At 40.7% G+C, this 16,230-nt stretch overlaps 1 protein-coding gene across 1 annotated transcript; it reads right to left on the bottom strand.

The window, feature by feature from the left end:
• Positions 1 to 767: 767 nt before the first annotated feature.
• Positions 768 to 16,117, bottom strand: LOC122875375 (protogenin B-like). Its single transcript, XM_044194372.1, has 19 exons — positions 15,961 to 16,117; positions 15,074 to 15,373; positions 12,134 to 12,278; positions 11,843 to 11,976; positions 11,445 to 11,741; positions 11,098 to 11,257; positions 10,704 to 10,951; positions 10,027 to 10,191; positions 9,429 to 9,734; positions 8,393 to 8,578; positions 6,321 to 6,416; positions 6,020 to 6,206; positions 5,634 to 5,761; positions 5,310 to 5,480; positions 4,557 to 4,739; positions 3,707 to 3,830; positions 3,463 to 3,595; positions 3,205 to 3,312; positions 768 to 3,114 (listed from the first exon to the last, which is right to left on the bottom strand). Exons 1-19 carry the CDS (start codon positions 16,025 to 16,027, stop codon positions 2,701 to 2,703), a joined length of 3,552 nt encoding a protein of 1,183 aa, XP_044050307.1. The 5' UTR covers positions 16,028 to 16,117; the 3' UTR covers positions 768 to 2,700.
• Between the last annotated feature and the right edge of the window lie 113 nt (positions 16,118 to 16,230).

Raw genomic sequence — 16,230 nt, 5'->3', positions numbered from 1 at the left:
TTTAATATTGAACACTTAAGGGCACCATATTTTCCCACCTATCTAATATTCACAGACCCCTACAGTATGTTTCACAGCTGTAATTCTTACTCTCCCTGCTTCCTCCCCCCCTCATACAGCTGGTGACCATAGTGTTATCCCTTCACGTATGGCTCTGTACTGATTATGGAGTCAAATGTAGAGCTCTGCATATTTACATACAGTGAGTGAGCTGACACAGCAACACAGAAATACTGTAGATTTCTCTTCATTGTTAAAAGGCTTAAAAAGTGTGAATAGAAGACCCTCAGACGAAATCTTTACTCAGTGTCTGTGAATTTTCAGAATGTTTGTTATCACACGGAAATCATGGTTTGTGCTTTCTGTGAGAAAGAAATGTGTGAAAAGAAATAGAAATCATCAAAAGTTCAGTGAGTGTAAAACTGTATCACAACAGGTGAGACTTATTATCTCACCTGAGGTTGTTTTTCTTTTTGCTGTCTTTGTTTTTTTTGTTGATGGTATAAAGAGTTTTATAGAACACAACACAATTTTGAGCATCTGGTAAACAGTTTCATTGTCACCTATTCTCAAAGCCTGTACTATTGTTTCTAACAAGCTGTACATGTAGTATGTAACTGTATATAGTATACACTGTCACACAAATACAGATACAAAATATTCCTTATCATCTTTTAAATAAATATTTAAAAGGGAGTTTCATTTGCTTACAAACACACACACACACACACACACACACACACCGATAAATCCAAGGAGACGAAATGTATTTTTCCAAGAACAATTTTATTATCTAGTATTTGTGATCATCTTGAGAGTATCAAAAAAAGTCTGTTGCAACATTTCAACACTTAAAATAATTTGTTCTGTTGCTCACTTTGTTTTAAAAGATGTATGTTGGTATTCAAAAGCAGAAATATCAGAAAACCATAACTTAAGTTAGGTCTACACTCTAAATCTATATTTGGCACCTGAGTTAAGTCAGCAAAATTATCTGTGGCTTTCAACCTTTTATACGAATGCATTACTGAGACAAACTTTGAACTTGAAACCAGCCTTATTAATTTACTAAAATGTCAGATTAAAATTGGGAAATGTTTTTTTTTTTTTTTTTTTTTACATCATGCTAAAAAGACAATCTAAATTAAAATTTCTAATGTAACCTAAGTATCATTCAGGCGAAATCTCATGGTGATAAAAAAGACAGCAGAACAGTTTATGACATCTCAAGCTTTAAAAAAAACAAACATTTTAAAACGCATTTCTAGCAATCAAAACCATTGGAAATCATATCACATTTGAATGCAAATAATGTAAATGAAAACCAAAGAAAATCACTAAATAACAGAGACTTCAAGTTTCTTTGGTTAGGATTATTTGTATTACAAAGATATAAAAATTGATTATGTTGCTCTTCACACATAGGGTTTCCATTTTGATAGTCAGAATCCTTCATTGTCACACCTGGACACGATATTTTATGGAGAGAGAAAGAGAATTCTTCCTCATACAGCAATATTGGTGAACGGTAACAGATGATTCTCTACACAAAGAATAAATATCATCATCTATCACTGGCAGGACACACTGGATCTTTGGTCTTGTGTCAATAGTTTCCACCTCATAGTACCAAGGATCAACTGAATGAAAAGCCATACCCATCTGAGGAAGCAGACAACTCTTTGGATAATAGCATCGGCATCACCGCTGCGTTTAGCAATGGTTTAGAAGGCAAATGGAACACAAGCTGGGAGACTTGTGCTAAAGCTTTCACCAGAATAAAGCATCAAGACAAAAGCATTAAAACCACCATTCTAAAGGAAATTTACATCATTGGCAAGAACAATATTTTGGTAAACGCACCCTCAATAAACATCCATTATATTTTTGGTTGCCTTAGAATATCTATTGTATTATCAAAAACTCTTTGGGTACAATTTTTCCTGTCTTTGGATCTCATCTTCTATAGTATGCGAAGTCCTTTCGATACTAAGGCCATGTTAAAGCTTTGAGTTCAGTGCACTGAAAATGCCAAATATTTTATGATAAAGCTCAAATAGTTTGACAATATTAAATGCACTTATTATTTTTACAACATACATCATTCAAAGTCAAACAATGTGAAACAAAAGCTCTTTCAACCATCAAACTAAAAGTTCAGAGAATTTAAAAAATAAGTACCTCTAGATAATAACCCCCTAACAGAGGTAACAAGACATGGCAATGAAATGTTTTCACCTTGTCCCCTGAGTCTGAGATAATACTGCATGACATGTGGTGAAAAGGAGGTAATAATGTATGTACAATAACAGAACAGGGAGGTAGATAATCAGTCAAAATGGCTCAACTACACCCTCTGCTCCAATGGAAAGTAATTAAATATAATGAAAATGTATCACAGTACAGTTTTGACATTCTTTTTAACATTCATCATGGGTGAGCTTTGGTTTAGGACAGACAATGCCAAACACAGAGAAACAGGTAGAAAGTTTAAAAAAAAAAGGAAATAAAATGTTATAACAAACATTCATACAAAATCCTGAGGTAGATCCGAAGCAAAAGCACATTTCCGCCATCACAGCAGCTGGCTTCCTGATCCCTTGTGCCTCAGGAAATAACTGAGGGGCTCAACTCAGGAAGCAAACGAGGTAGAAGTGGCGTAGCTTTGGCTGCTGGAGAGCATATCTGGGCCAGGTGATGTCAGGAGCCGACTGCTTGGGACGTGTGCAGGGCAGGATGAGAGCCCTCTGAGGTGCAGCAGAGCCGGGCAGCATCAGGGGCGGAGTGATGGAGTGGATGGCTCAGCATCTCCTCATTTTCCACTTCAAAAGACTGCTTCAGCTCAGCGACAGTGGTAATATCGTCCGGCCCAAAAGATTCAGGTCTGGAGCTTTGGCTGGTCGAAGGGTTGCTCATCTCTTCGTTGCTTTCTTCGTTGGAGTAGTGTCCAGAGTCTCCCGTCTCTTGGCTGCCCTCGCTAGTGTGAGAGCTCTCCGAGTGAAAAGGTCCAAAGATGATCTCCCGGGACGAAGGTGGCAGGGGCGCTGAACCTAAACGCTCCTCATACCTCAGAACAGTTTTGCCAGCCTCATACAAGCTGGCTCTCCTCTCAAGCTAAGGCGATAGAGAAGATAAAATTGAAATTAAGATAAAAAAGAAATTTGAAAGAAAGCAGATTGACCAGAATAATGTCACATCACTTACATCACTTTCAGCTGGATTCCTGATCTCCCTCTTGAAGAGCAGCCAACTCTTGCTTTGATTCTTGTTGCTGACTAGACCGGCACTATTTATGACCATATGAGATCGACCCTGGAACAAATGAGAAAATATATGAGAAATACTGATTTTTTATGGTCCCGTGCTCTTCTGAACATAAAACATGCAACTGTGAAATTTCCAATTCTATTTCTGAAACCAGCAGTCATCAGAAAACCATTCACTCTGTTTTGTTTGTCTCACCTTGGCATCTATAAAGTGATCGCTTATCATGGGTATAAGGACATTTTCTGTATGGTGTTCATTGGGCAGGGACAAACCAGCACGTGGATCTTCAGCAGCTCCCACAGCAATGACTTTGTGACTGGAGGATTTCCTATTAGTCATACAAAGATAATCATGTAAACAAATGTCAGAAAAAAATTCATTGTTTATGTTTTATAATACAATAATGTTTTTCATTATTCCAAATGATTATAATCAGTACCTTGGTCTACCCTTACTGATGATGATCAAGGCACACATAACAATACAGGCCAAGGCGATGCTCACACCAACAATGATCCCCGTCATAGACTTCTGGTCTATGTGGTAGAGACCATCAGACAACACTGGAAGATAAACAACACAGTGTGTCAGATGGGAAATAATTAGACATTAGCTACAATTATTTAGAGAAAATCAAGATACAGTGGAGCGATAACACTGAAAGAAAACAGAAGTTAATACTCTCAGGCCTAGAAACTGCTGTTTAACAAACCTTCACATGCATCTATTGTTGTTTGCATAAAAATACTATAAAACTAAACTAAATTTAAGAAATAAACTAATCATTTCCAGAAAATAAAAACCAAGATTTTAAATCTAACTTTGGAATTAACTAAAACTAAACTGGAATTGAAATTTGATGTCCAAAAATAAAATAGAAATAATGTTTATTAAAACATAAAACTCTATGCTTTATTATGCCTACACTTGTTTGTTTAATTAATAGGGTTAACAAATATTGCTAAGCCTACACCTCCTAGTGGTTTGTTTTTTTACCAGAGAGGAACCTTCATTCACCCTCCATAAACAATTTTTACTAATGATTATAAATCCATACTTGTGTCAGAATTACATGCTTTTGGATATTTACAGCAATAAACAACAAAGTGTATCACCTCACTGTAAAAATGCAGTTTTGTCAACACAAGACACATGAATTTAATAAAGGTGGACTTAAGCCCAAGTGGCATCACAACCCTAATATTACAATATAGCCTGAGATAAACGTTTTTGAAAGTTCCATATGGAAAACTTACTTACTTGTACATCAGTTGTTTCGTGATGCTTACCTGTTGTATCCGGGAAGCTGTCAGAGTGCCTGGGGTTCTTGCTGCGGTAGGTGTTTCCACGCTTCAGTGCCAGCTCCACAATGCTAGAGAAAGGTCCGTCACCGACCTGGTTGGAGGCAGAGATTTTCACCAGGTAGACATTCCCCGGCTCCAGCTTCTCCAGCAGGGCCATTGTATGGCTTCCTGTGAACAGACGCAGAAACACACCACAAGTATTAGAAACACAGAAAACTGATACGGGTGCATTTAACATTGCATAAATAACTGTATACAACATGCATAATCTTTTTTACGGCCCCCTATGACAGGTACAGCTGAAGCCGGAGAGCTCAGGTGATACAGAACCCACTATAACTGGTGGTGAGAAAAGGTCCCTATGTGGTTGGAGATACACTTAACATTATCTTAGCTATTGTAGATGAGTAACATTCAACAAAGCAAGATATAATGAAATGTTTCCTGAAAACAAAATGTTCCTGTATGTTAAAAGTTGCCCTACATCACTTCAATACTCATACTGTGGGGGATAAAAGTGCTTTAGGTTTATTGTGCTTCATGGAATTTTGTAAATCTCTTACAACACTTAATCCTTTTCACTATTTATCTATGGAATGTTCTGCTATTGTATATCTTTAAAATTGTAATATGATTACTTCAGGTGTTTGTAAGAGGTGGCGCTGGCACACATATTTCCCCCATAATACATTCTGCATCACTGACTTTACAGATAACGTGATCCAGTGCACTACTCACCCTCCCTCTGCATTATTTGCCAGCGTCCAGCCAACCAGGCTTTCTGGGAAGCGTACAGGATGGTATAGTGTGTAACCTCCACATTGGGCTCTGTGGGCTCCCTCCAAGACACCAGGGCAGTGTCATCCTCAATCAGAGTTACTCGCAATCCTGCAGGCGGTTGGCTAGGAGCTGTACACAGAGAAATCACATTCATAATAAACAACCATTTACTGAGAAATATGCAATTATCTGATTTGAGTCTCCACGGTATAGGAAACAGTGAAACATAGAACGCACCATCGTCATGAGAAAATCATGTTACAGTAATGTCCAATTTATTACCTGCTGGCAGAGTCTGATGGTAAACAACAGAACTCCAGGGACTCGACATCTGGTCCACATGAAGACGCACAACAAACTCATAGCGAGTGTTTGGTTCCAAATTCTGAACCATCACACTCTGTTTGGTACTGTGGACAAACGGCATGTTTACATCATGGGCATTTGGTAGACAATAATACAGAGCTACTCTATGTATAAAATGTGCAACTGTAGGGTAAGCTTAAATTCCTATATCATTATTACAAACAGCCAATGACAAAAAGTACAACGGCCATATCCACACATCTTTCGCAAACATGCAGAGTAACCAGACCAAAAAGATGTGTTGGAGGCTTTATTTGTCATGCCAAAGGTAAAATACTTGAATTTTTTGGTTCTCAGCTTACATTTGTAGGTAGCGTATAGCTGAGGCGTTGTGGGTGCCCACAGGTGTACAACGGACTGTATAGCTAACAGCCTTTCCAGAGGGGAAAGCAGGACGGCTCCAGCGCAGGGACACTGCAGATGCATTGTTGGCTAATACAGTCACGTGATCTGGTGGCGGAGGGGATGCTGCCAGTTGGTCTCTAGCCGCTGAATGAGGCAAACAAAATGCATATTTTCATGACATTTCTCAATTTGAGAAAAGATTGTAATCTATTTTAAATTGTAGGACTTTTGACATAAACAACAGAGAAATGTACTTACACACACATCCCGGAGTACTAATTGTCTGGTCTGTTTGAAAGCCATCTCCAGCTTGACTGACAGCTAGAATCTTGACATGATACTTTCTCCTTGGATCTGGAATACAAATAATAAATTTTCAGCCATTTCAGCCCATGCTGCTAAAACTAAAACTGTAGGTTTGTCAAACTGACATTACAATAATTGCACAGAGGAGTTTTTTTCAAATGAATAGTCCAACAGGGGCCAAATATTTGGTTAATAATGCCAAAGCCTAAAAGATCACCATTAAAATACCAAAAGTGATGGTTAACAATAAAGCAGCATCTATTTTAAAAAAAGGCTGACACATTGCCAATTAGCTGCAGGAGGGGAAGTTTGTCGGTTATAACTGGCCATCCCCCATACATGGACAATGCATGGTCTCTTGAGTCACCCCAACCCCTCATTTATCATGTGTTGTCATGTGTACGGAGCATGAGAAAGCTCAACTAGCCCCAAGGCCCCATAAATATGGTGACATGATCAATAAGTTCTATGAAAAATATCACAAAATGATACTGTCTTTCCCTTTTGAAAGCCTATAAATATTTTACAACTATGAAACCCTATTAGCACTAGATCGTGTTTTAAAACACAATACAAACAAATCCCTAAATCTGGGGGGAACAACAGAGGTGAGATGAGGTAAAATGTGATCTTAAAAAATAGAGTAATTATGGGACATACAAGGCTGTATCAAGTACTGGCTAAAAGACATCAGAAAGATCATTGTGGTCTGGGGGTGGGAAGATTTCATTCGAAAATATGCAGTCCAATTTTTTGTATTTTAACTTAAAAAGCTACCGTTGCCTTAGCTCCTTAATCAGGACGTTTTTAGGGAGTGTTAAGATTTGTTTTATGCCTCCGGTGTGAAAGGTCAGCCTATGGGTATTGACCAGTGGAGGCGGTGTGTCCAGGTCTGTTGTGGGGGCTGGGCCAGGGGCAGCGTTCAGCTGCTGGGATCCTAGGCCCATGGGACTCAGGGGTTTTGACTGGGGTCACCAGGTCAGGCCAAGATAGAACACAAGGAATCTGGGTGCAGGACTGTGGGATAGGAGCTGGGCCCCTTTTGTTCCCTCTTTCACGTGTTTCCTACTGCCCTTGTGTTATAGCCTTAAACTTGGAGCAATGCAGAAAGAAACATGGCTCCAAAACAGATCTTATATTGAGATCAGCGATATTATGGAATATAGAACCAATGACAGGCACTTGTGTGATTATCAATATAGAACCATACTGAAGGGTTTTACATTTCTAAGTTATTACTACAAAAACATTTAAATTAAAAACATTGTTACTAACAATCTCTCCCATTTCTATTTCAACTTTTTGGGTATAAACTGAGTAGAAACCACACTGTGCTTGAAGACTCACACCAGACAAAATTATATTGTTAACAGTTTTGATCAGTATGGCCCTGATTCATATTGCATATAGATTGCTGTGGGTTATTTACATGGACAGCACAGATGACCAGTGGGGGCAGGGTCCTAATCCAGGACTGCGGTCTCACGGCTAGAGGTCAGTGGCTCAGTCCAGCCCTGGCCAATCCCAGGGGTCTTTGTTTGTGTGCTCCAGTGTCCAGCTAAAGGGGAGTAGTGGCCAGGGTCTTACAGGGTAGGTCTGGCCCTGAACACGACACAATGGCCATTGGTAATTATGCAAGCCGCAAGATGGGAAACGGTGGTGGGAGGGACATCTGGACCCTGACCTCTAACCCTGGGAGCCTGATCTCACACAATACCACAGCCAGACTGGAGAGGGCTGCTGGTTAGGCAAGAGGGGTCAGCCCATATTGATCAGGACAGAGGGTGAAAATGCAAATGAACCATCCAACTGCCCACTGAATTAAATTGAGAAATGCAAAAGAGACCCATATGAGTAAGGACCGAATCAGTCACTCTCGGTTGTCTTTACACCAAATCAAAGGTCTAAATGGTAGAAATGCACTAACATGTTCAAATATACATAATGTTATATGTTTTTCATCTGCTCCACTATCCCATCATTTCACAACTAGTCAGCTATGACAACAAGAGTGCGTCACTCACCAAGGCCACTGATGGTGTAGGTATAGGTCTGAGCCTGCAGCTGGATGATGGGCTGCTCTGGTTGGCCTTCCTCGTGGTAACACAGCCGGTAACCCTGGACAGCCACAGATCCTGGGGAGGTTTGCCAGCGGGCCACAATGGAGGTGCAGTTAAGTGGCTCAAGTTGAAGAGTAGGGGCTGAAGGCACTAAGAAGCAGAGACAACAGGCATGGGTCCAATACACACTCATATTTAAAATATTGCTGGGCACAAAGCCAGACTAAACCTATGAACAACAAAAAACAGCAGGACACTAGGTATAGAAAAAGGATGGATGGAAGATCATCATTACACAATGATTTCTCAGTGTCAATTCAAAGTTAGAATTTAAGCTGCATATTGGAAGAAAATGCACCAATACACATACAGATTTACTGTTCATTTAGTAGTATCCATGTTCTAGCCCTTGCCCTAAACTAAACTTTTGAAAACAAGAAATCCAGCTTTGGTGGACAAACAGCCTCCCCCAACACACCAGGCCATGAAAAGGGGCTATTCTTTCCCCCACATAGATGCCTGAGGCCCTCTCTTTATGACCCGTGACTGAGGCCACTCTAACATCACTGACAGCGAAGGGCAAAGGTTCCTGGGTAACCAACACAAAGACTGTGGGACAATGCTACAAGAGCAAACTCTAGTCAAAGGCCGGCCACTTTGCATGAGCTCTAGTGATCTTCCTGGTATTCTAAGAGCAACAAAATATGTGACGTGTGACAAAATAAAAAATAAAAAGCCAGTTACAAGTTTGGCACCAAGTGATTCTATTACTCTATAGCATGTATTTATTGTTTGCTTCTTACCCTATTGAAGATGCCAGCTTTTGACCCTAAGTAGAAATTCAATCATGCATGAAAACTCACAAATGCAAAAATGTGAACAAAACTACTCTATATAACCATGTGATGAAATTGCATAGATAAGAAAACCATACAGCTTGACATCACCAGCTCTCAAAACTTTGTGACAACATTTCCTCCCTGGTCTTCTGCAGATTTACCTTTGCTGCTGGAGATCTTAGGTGTACGGTGTGAGGTCCATGCAGAAGGCTCACACCAGCCCACACGGGTGGCTGCAGCCATGCGGAGCAGGTAGATGGTGTCAGGCTGCATGCCCTCCAGCAGATAGTCTGTGCTGTTCTGAGGTAGCTCCACAGAGTTGACAGTATTGTCCGCAGCTGTACGATAGGATAGTCTGTATGCAGACACCCGACCACGGCTCAACTTGGCGGGCAGTGGCTGCCAGTTCACCTGGATATCTGTGGAGCTGTCGCTGGTCAGACTTAGCTCTGGGGTACGCAAAGGCACTGCGGAAAGACATGGATATAACAAATATACTTGACTCTGATGTGGTGATGGATTTCTTCAGAATACAAACATGCTGGCAAAAAGCTAAACTGTCATCTTCCTATTTATCATTCACACAAAAGTGCTGTTAGTGAGTAGAATATAAGAAAATTGAGCAAACAACAGCATGTCCATCCCCCTTTTGTCGACTCAAAATGTGCTCTGTACACACATCACATGCATGCATTTCAGCTTAACTACCAGAGTGATTTATTGCAAGGAATGCTGGGAGTCTCCATGCTCTATGCTTACCATCCTCCAGGGTATGTTGACTGACTTGGTCTGACATACGACTGGCTCCCATTGGCATATAAGCCACGATGTAAAAGCTGTAGTTTCGAGCTGGCTCAAGGTCATCGATGATATAACTGGTCGTGTCGTTGCCAATAACAACTTGGTATTCTTCGTTGTTTAGACCTGACATGCAACAGAGTATAAAGAACAAATAAAGGAGATTAGGATAGGTTAAGATTAACGAAAGAAGAGACTAAACGTGTAATGTAAGGCACATCCACATAACTGCTTCCAGACCCCTTAAAGCAAATCTACTTAACCATCAATTTAATGGTTAAAGTTAAATATCTCCTTAAGTTACTGGTGTGCAAGACTGTGAGGCTTTTAAAAAGCTACACTGTCCCTTTAACTGCAAGCAGGATGAGCTGGAGAGCGGACAATGGGCTGGCTAAGCCTGTTGTTATTTCAGTGAAGTTGCCATTCTGAGTCCTCCTTGACCTCTGCTCCGTGCAGCAACAACAGATGGCCTACACCAAGGAAAGTTTATCATATGTGAGAGAGTGAGATAGCTTATTGTGGTTGATGGTCATCTTGCATCTTTTCACACCTTCATCCCTCCCAGTTCACAATTGATCTTTTTAAGCTCAAATGAAAAATCTGAAACATAATGAAATGGTTCTTCCTCTTGGTCTCACCTTCAGCCTTCATATAATGGATGGAGTAGGCAATGACTTTGTCTGCATTGTAGAGAGGTCTCTCCCAGGCCAGCAAGATAGCAGAGCTTGAGATGGTCTCAGCATGGATATTTCTGGGTGCACTGGGCCTGTCCTCGGACATGACAACAATAAGGCGAGCCAAGGACAGCACAGAACCCTGTTCACTCTCAGCCATGCATTGGTAGATGGCATCATCCTCAGGGATGATCTGGGTAATCACCAATTTACTGTGAAACAATAAACAAAATATTAACAATCAGGGCTAACCAGAGAAAAGTAACCACAAGACACTCAATTATATTCGATTAAGGCAGGTTTTTTTCATGGTACTAAGTTATGTTTGATTGTGGTCACTACTCCTGTTGTGAAATACCTGTTGTACATCTTAATCCTCCCATTTAAGTGAACCTCTTCTCCATTCTTTAGCCAGCTGATGCGTGGCGGGGGCACTCCCTCTGCTTGGCACATAAACCGGGCAGTGCCTGCTCTTGGACGGGTCTGGCTCTCAGGCCTCTCGACAATGGATGGTGGCACTGAAACAGAGGTGTAAGAGACCATTTATTAACCCACAAAACAAAACACTGACTTATTCTCCGAATATCAAAATTAGTTCACATCTGCAAAACTTTTTGTTGTGTTATGGCATTTGCCATATAAGAAGCAGGCAGGAGATGTGGTCTGAGAACCAATGCAGTATAACTACTTAAGAGTTTACTGTACCTTGAACTGTGAGGTTGGCTGCAGCAATAGTGTAGTTGCGGGTTCCAGGGGTGGTGGCCCTGCAGAGGTAGACTCCACTGTGCTTGGAACTAACATCAGTAATAACCAGGTTGCCATTGCCCAGCACTTTGGCATTGTACACATCAATGGGTTTGCTGTCAGCACGGCTCCAGGAGATGATGGGCCAGGGATTGCCTGTGGCCACACACTCCAGCACCACAGTTTGGTGAAGAGAAACTGTGACATTTTGGGGTCCAGCAATGATTCTGGGCCTCTGACGTGGTTTAAGGCCCGCACCTTCACAAGAAAATGAAAATGTTAAATACATTCAGCATTCCCTATATAATATGATGGTTTAATGCTCTTTCCTAAAGATCCAGTTAATGCAGTTTATGTACCTTGATTGACTGTCAGTGTGGCCTCTCTACTCTTCAAACGGCTACCAATGTTAGTTGCCACACATCGATACCGTCCAGCATCTTCCAATTGTACATTGTGGATCTGAAGAACTCCATTGGGCAAAACTGTTATTCTGGGAACATACAAAGGCAACATTAGGATCAAACCAGAGGGTATATCTGTATGGCAACAGAATTTGGGAGCTGCTACTAGGTTACAAATACATGTTAAACACAAGTGGATTATATGAGGAATGTTATGATGGTGTCATCATGCATGTCTGCAGGTACCTGTCTGTCTGTAGTGGTAATGTGCTTTGGTTGAGCTCCCAGGTGATGGTGGCCAGAGGGCTGGAGGTGACAGCACAGGAGAATCGTGCCACTGAGCCCTCAGTCACCACCATAGGCACAGGATGCAACACAAACTCTGAGATACCTGTGGAGAAAATAAATGATCAATCAAGGCCGGAAGTATCAGCAGTAGAACATTTCAACTAAAAGCCACCTTATTAACTTATTATGAAATAAATGGTCTGACATTTTCTTTCACTTTTGGTAAAACATATAGATTATGCATGCAGAGCTCTGATCTTGCTCTTGTGCAGATGAGCTATCAGGTCCCATACTGACCAGCTGGTCCAATCAATGGATCAATTGAAGAATGACACTGAATGATGCATTGTTATAGACATAAATGAATCAATTCTCTTTGCATAAGAAGGATTGCAAGCAACCACTAGGAATAGAGAAATATCTAAAGCAATGTTGAAATATAAAAGTAAATGTATTGGCATATAGTTGACACACTACATGTTACATTTCTTACAGCTATGCATATGTAAATGATCCACTTAGACCCTGCTATGTAGACACTGATTAAGTATAAACATACTTGCTTTAAAATGACTAAAATGAAATAAGCAACTTCCAATCTGCATTTATCTCCAGAATACTCTGTAAGATACCGCTATGACCAATGACTTTAATTCATTAAGTTGATAACTCTCTCCCTCCCCCCTCACTCACAGGAAGGAAGTCAATATCATGTTAAAGAAAATCAATACCCTGTTCTCCCACTGAAACTCCACATTTAAGAGCAATCCATTAATTTAAAACCTAATCTCATCAATATTACACAAATATACTGGTAGCCCGGCTTATGTGAAGTGCATTAGCGGGTTAGCTTAAACCAGGGCCTTTATGGTTTGTTTGTGAATTATTCCTCTTAGTTAGTAAATGACAACCAAATCCCATGCCAAAATACATTGAATTATCTTCAAATGGTCAGTATTATCATGAAGTCTGGAATGATCCACCTATTCTGTCTCTAGACAACATGGCTGACTGGTGAGCATCATGAAAAGCCCTCAGCACCTGGCAAGAAAAACAATGTTGTTTACTCTCCACTGAGATATAAAAGACCGTCTTCACTCTCACTGGGATCAGTGATGTAGAGTGTGGGTGTGGCCTGCACAGACTCATCCGCTAATATGGTCAACTCTGTTGTATAGAACAAATCAATGTCTAGGTCAAACAGCACAAAGGTTTCTCTAAAGAGGTCAAAGTTTGCTTAAATCCCATGTCCATTCAATTTTAGCCCAAACTGGGAGCCAGATCAAAGTCACTTTACTATTAGTCTACAAAAGAGAACCTTGTGATTCTTATGTTGTTTATATCCTATATCAAATGCTACAGTAGTAATAAATTATAATAGCAATGCACATATGTACTTGTTTTGCAAACATTGTGAGAAATGTGAGATATCTGTAAATCCAAGAGGTGCTGAAGCTGGTGATGTAGTCCTAGAAATACAAGGAAAATACTTCCTGAATGTAAACATGTTTTGAAAGGATCAACGCTATTTACTGGAATATCAGGCCTGTTCATTCACATGACAAACTGGCCTTTCTTTAACAATAGCACTCTGCTTGACACGGTTCAACAGAGGGCCTGATCCAATGAAAGGGACTGTGGGCTGGGAGGGAGAACAGCAGGGCAGCCCAGCCAGCGCAGGCCTCACAAAGCCTTTCCCTGCTGACCCCTGACCCCCAGGACGTCTGGACAGAAGGGGACCACAGAGGAGGCCCATCCTCCACTCCCCACCTACAGCTGACAAAAAACCTTTAACCCTTTCACTGACAAAGGCTGGACGCCAGACCAAACTTGACTTTTGAGGGGTTTTATGTGGTCATCATGGAAAACTGTTTTTTTGTTGTTGCCCTTTAATAAATTGACAACAATCGTAACAAAATTGTCAGAGCAGAGTTGGTGTGTCTCTTAGCCCATAAGATTTGTTTTCCTGTTTTTATTTCTATATTTATAAATCTCTTCCTGTGTGATAGTTATATCTAGTTCTTCATAGTTTTGCACTGTTGAGTATTAGGACATATTGCCCCAAACTTTCTATGCTCAGTGTCAGTGTCAGTGTCAAAATCAGTATATTTCAGTAGGCCATGCTAGTTTCCATGACACCACTCATGGGATATCCCTTCTCAGACCTGTGAAGAGTGTCCATGGTAGACCAGGCCCATTGAATAGACACAGCTGTCCTGTCCACTGATATGTGGACAAACAAATGCCCTGAAAACCTAGCCTTTTCTTCTGGGGCGGTCAGGGTTACTCCAAACAAAGGCTGAAAGGCAAATGGCCTTTCAGAGATTCCTCTGTGTAGCAGACCATTCAGCAATTACACAGAGCCACAGTCTGCAGTGACAATGAAATGCCACTAAAATAAGACGAGAGAGAAGGCTAATTTCTAACTTTTTGCCAATGTTTCCTGAGTACTTTTATAAGTGTGCAAATGTTACTTTCCCTCAAAACAGGGGAAAAATAGAGTACTCAGACTCAGGGCTGACTATGTATGGAGTATTTATGAGCTTTTAGATGGACTCTTCATCTATCTTTAACTGTCTCTTAAAATGATCCTATAATTGGACTGACAGCTTTAAACTCAAGCATGGCCAAGTCTGAACAACTTCCAATAACATGGAAACCCAGACTTAAGAGGTTTTTCCTCAGTAAAGAAAAAAAGAGTGGGGTGGGGTACATCTGCTTTTCATCTCCAGGTCAATAACCCATGAACTTGCCATTCTGATGCCTGCATGTTGACACCACAAAGTGTATATCACCAACAATTTTAACCCATCCTCATCTTGGTCCCAACAGTGTAAAAGAGGAATAGAGTCCATGTTAGCCCCAGAGAATTCCTTACACGTTGAGCTCCATACTTACTTGCGATAGTCAGACGTGATCTTTGGCTTAGGATAGCTCCATATTTGTTCTGGGAGAGGCACTGGTAGAATCCTTCGTCTGATTCCTCCTTGGTATGCTTTATCTTTGTTATGTACAAGGAGCCGTTGGGCAGAAACTGTATGTGCTCACTTTCTGCCAACCGAACTCCATTCTTTAGCCACTTAATGGTGACTGGAGGCTGCCCATGAGCCTGACAGTCCAAGACAGCAGGGTCCTTTGGTAGTAGAGTAACATCACTGGGCTCTGTGATGAAGGACAACTCGCTGAAACATAAAACACCTAGAGGAAAAGAATGGGAACATTAGTAAAGAGTTTATATTTCTGAGTAATGGATGACCACAGCTGCACAACAATAAATATATAGAAACGATTAAAAAACACCATACAGAATGATGTTGTTGACAAACATTCATTTCTTAATAGGCCTATAACACACACAATTTTCTCACACAAAATTTTGTTAAAGTAATAGCTGTTAATAGTTATTTGGTTGATGTGCAATGTGTTATCCTGATAAAAAAAACACCATTTATCTTTCAGAAACAATGATATATGGTATGGTGTTCTAATATTTGCTGTCACAAATGTCAGACATGAAGTTGGTGAGCATCCGAACCGACCTAACAGTTAACTGACATTAATGACAGAGAAACACAAGACATAAAATAAGGTAAAGTAAATAAATAAAGTATATAGTTAAAGTTTAACAACCTGTTATCTCCTCTTAGTCAACGTGGTTCACAAAACAACATTGTCTTTTAACAAAATAGTTACATATGCCTGTTTCAGAGAGAGATAGCTAACGTTATATACAATCAACAGTCCGTGCTCGGACCGCAAAGCAATAACTAAAACAGGACACTTACTTGATAAAGGAAGAAACAAAACAAAAAGCAGCCAGTGCTGGTAGACTTTCATCTTAAACTTCGCCATTTATCCAGATAGCTGTGTCATTTTCCACCACCGCGAACCGCCGCTCTCCTGCGTGCCGTCCGTTTATCCCCAAAATCACTTCTGCCGGCAGCGGTGGACCAACGGCTCTACAGGGGTGCCGGGGCCCACCACACCCCTCCCTCTCACGCAAGCGCAGACCGCACATGCCAGAAGCAGTATGTCTCAATTTCAGTCATTGCACC

This window comes from Siniperca chuatsi, linkage group LG4 (assembly GCF_020085105.1).
Source record: "Siniperca chuatsi isolate FFG_IHB_CAS linkage group LG4, ASM2008510v1, whole genome shotgun sequence".
Taxonomy (NCBI): domain Eukaryota; kingdom Metazoa; phylum Chordata; class Actinopteri; order Centrarchiformes; family Sinipercidae; genus Siniperca; species Siniperca chuatsi.
This window is presented reverse-complemented; position numbering and strand designations above follow the sequence as displayed.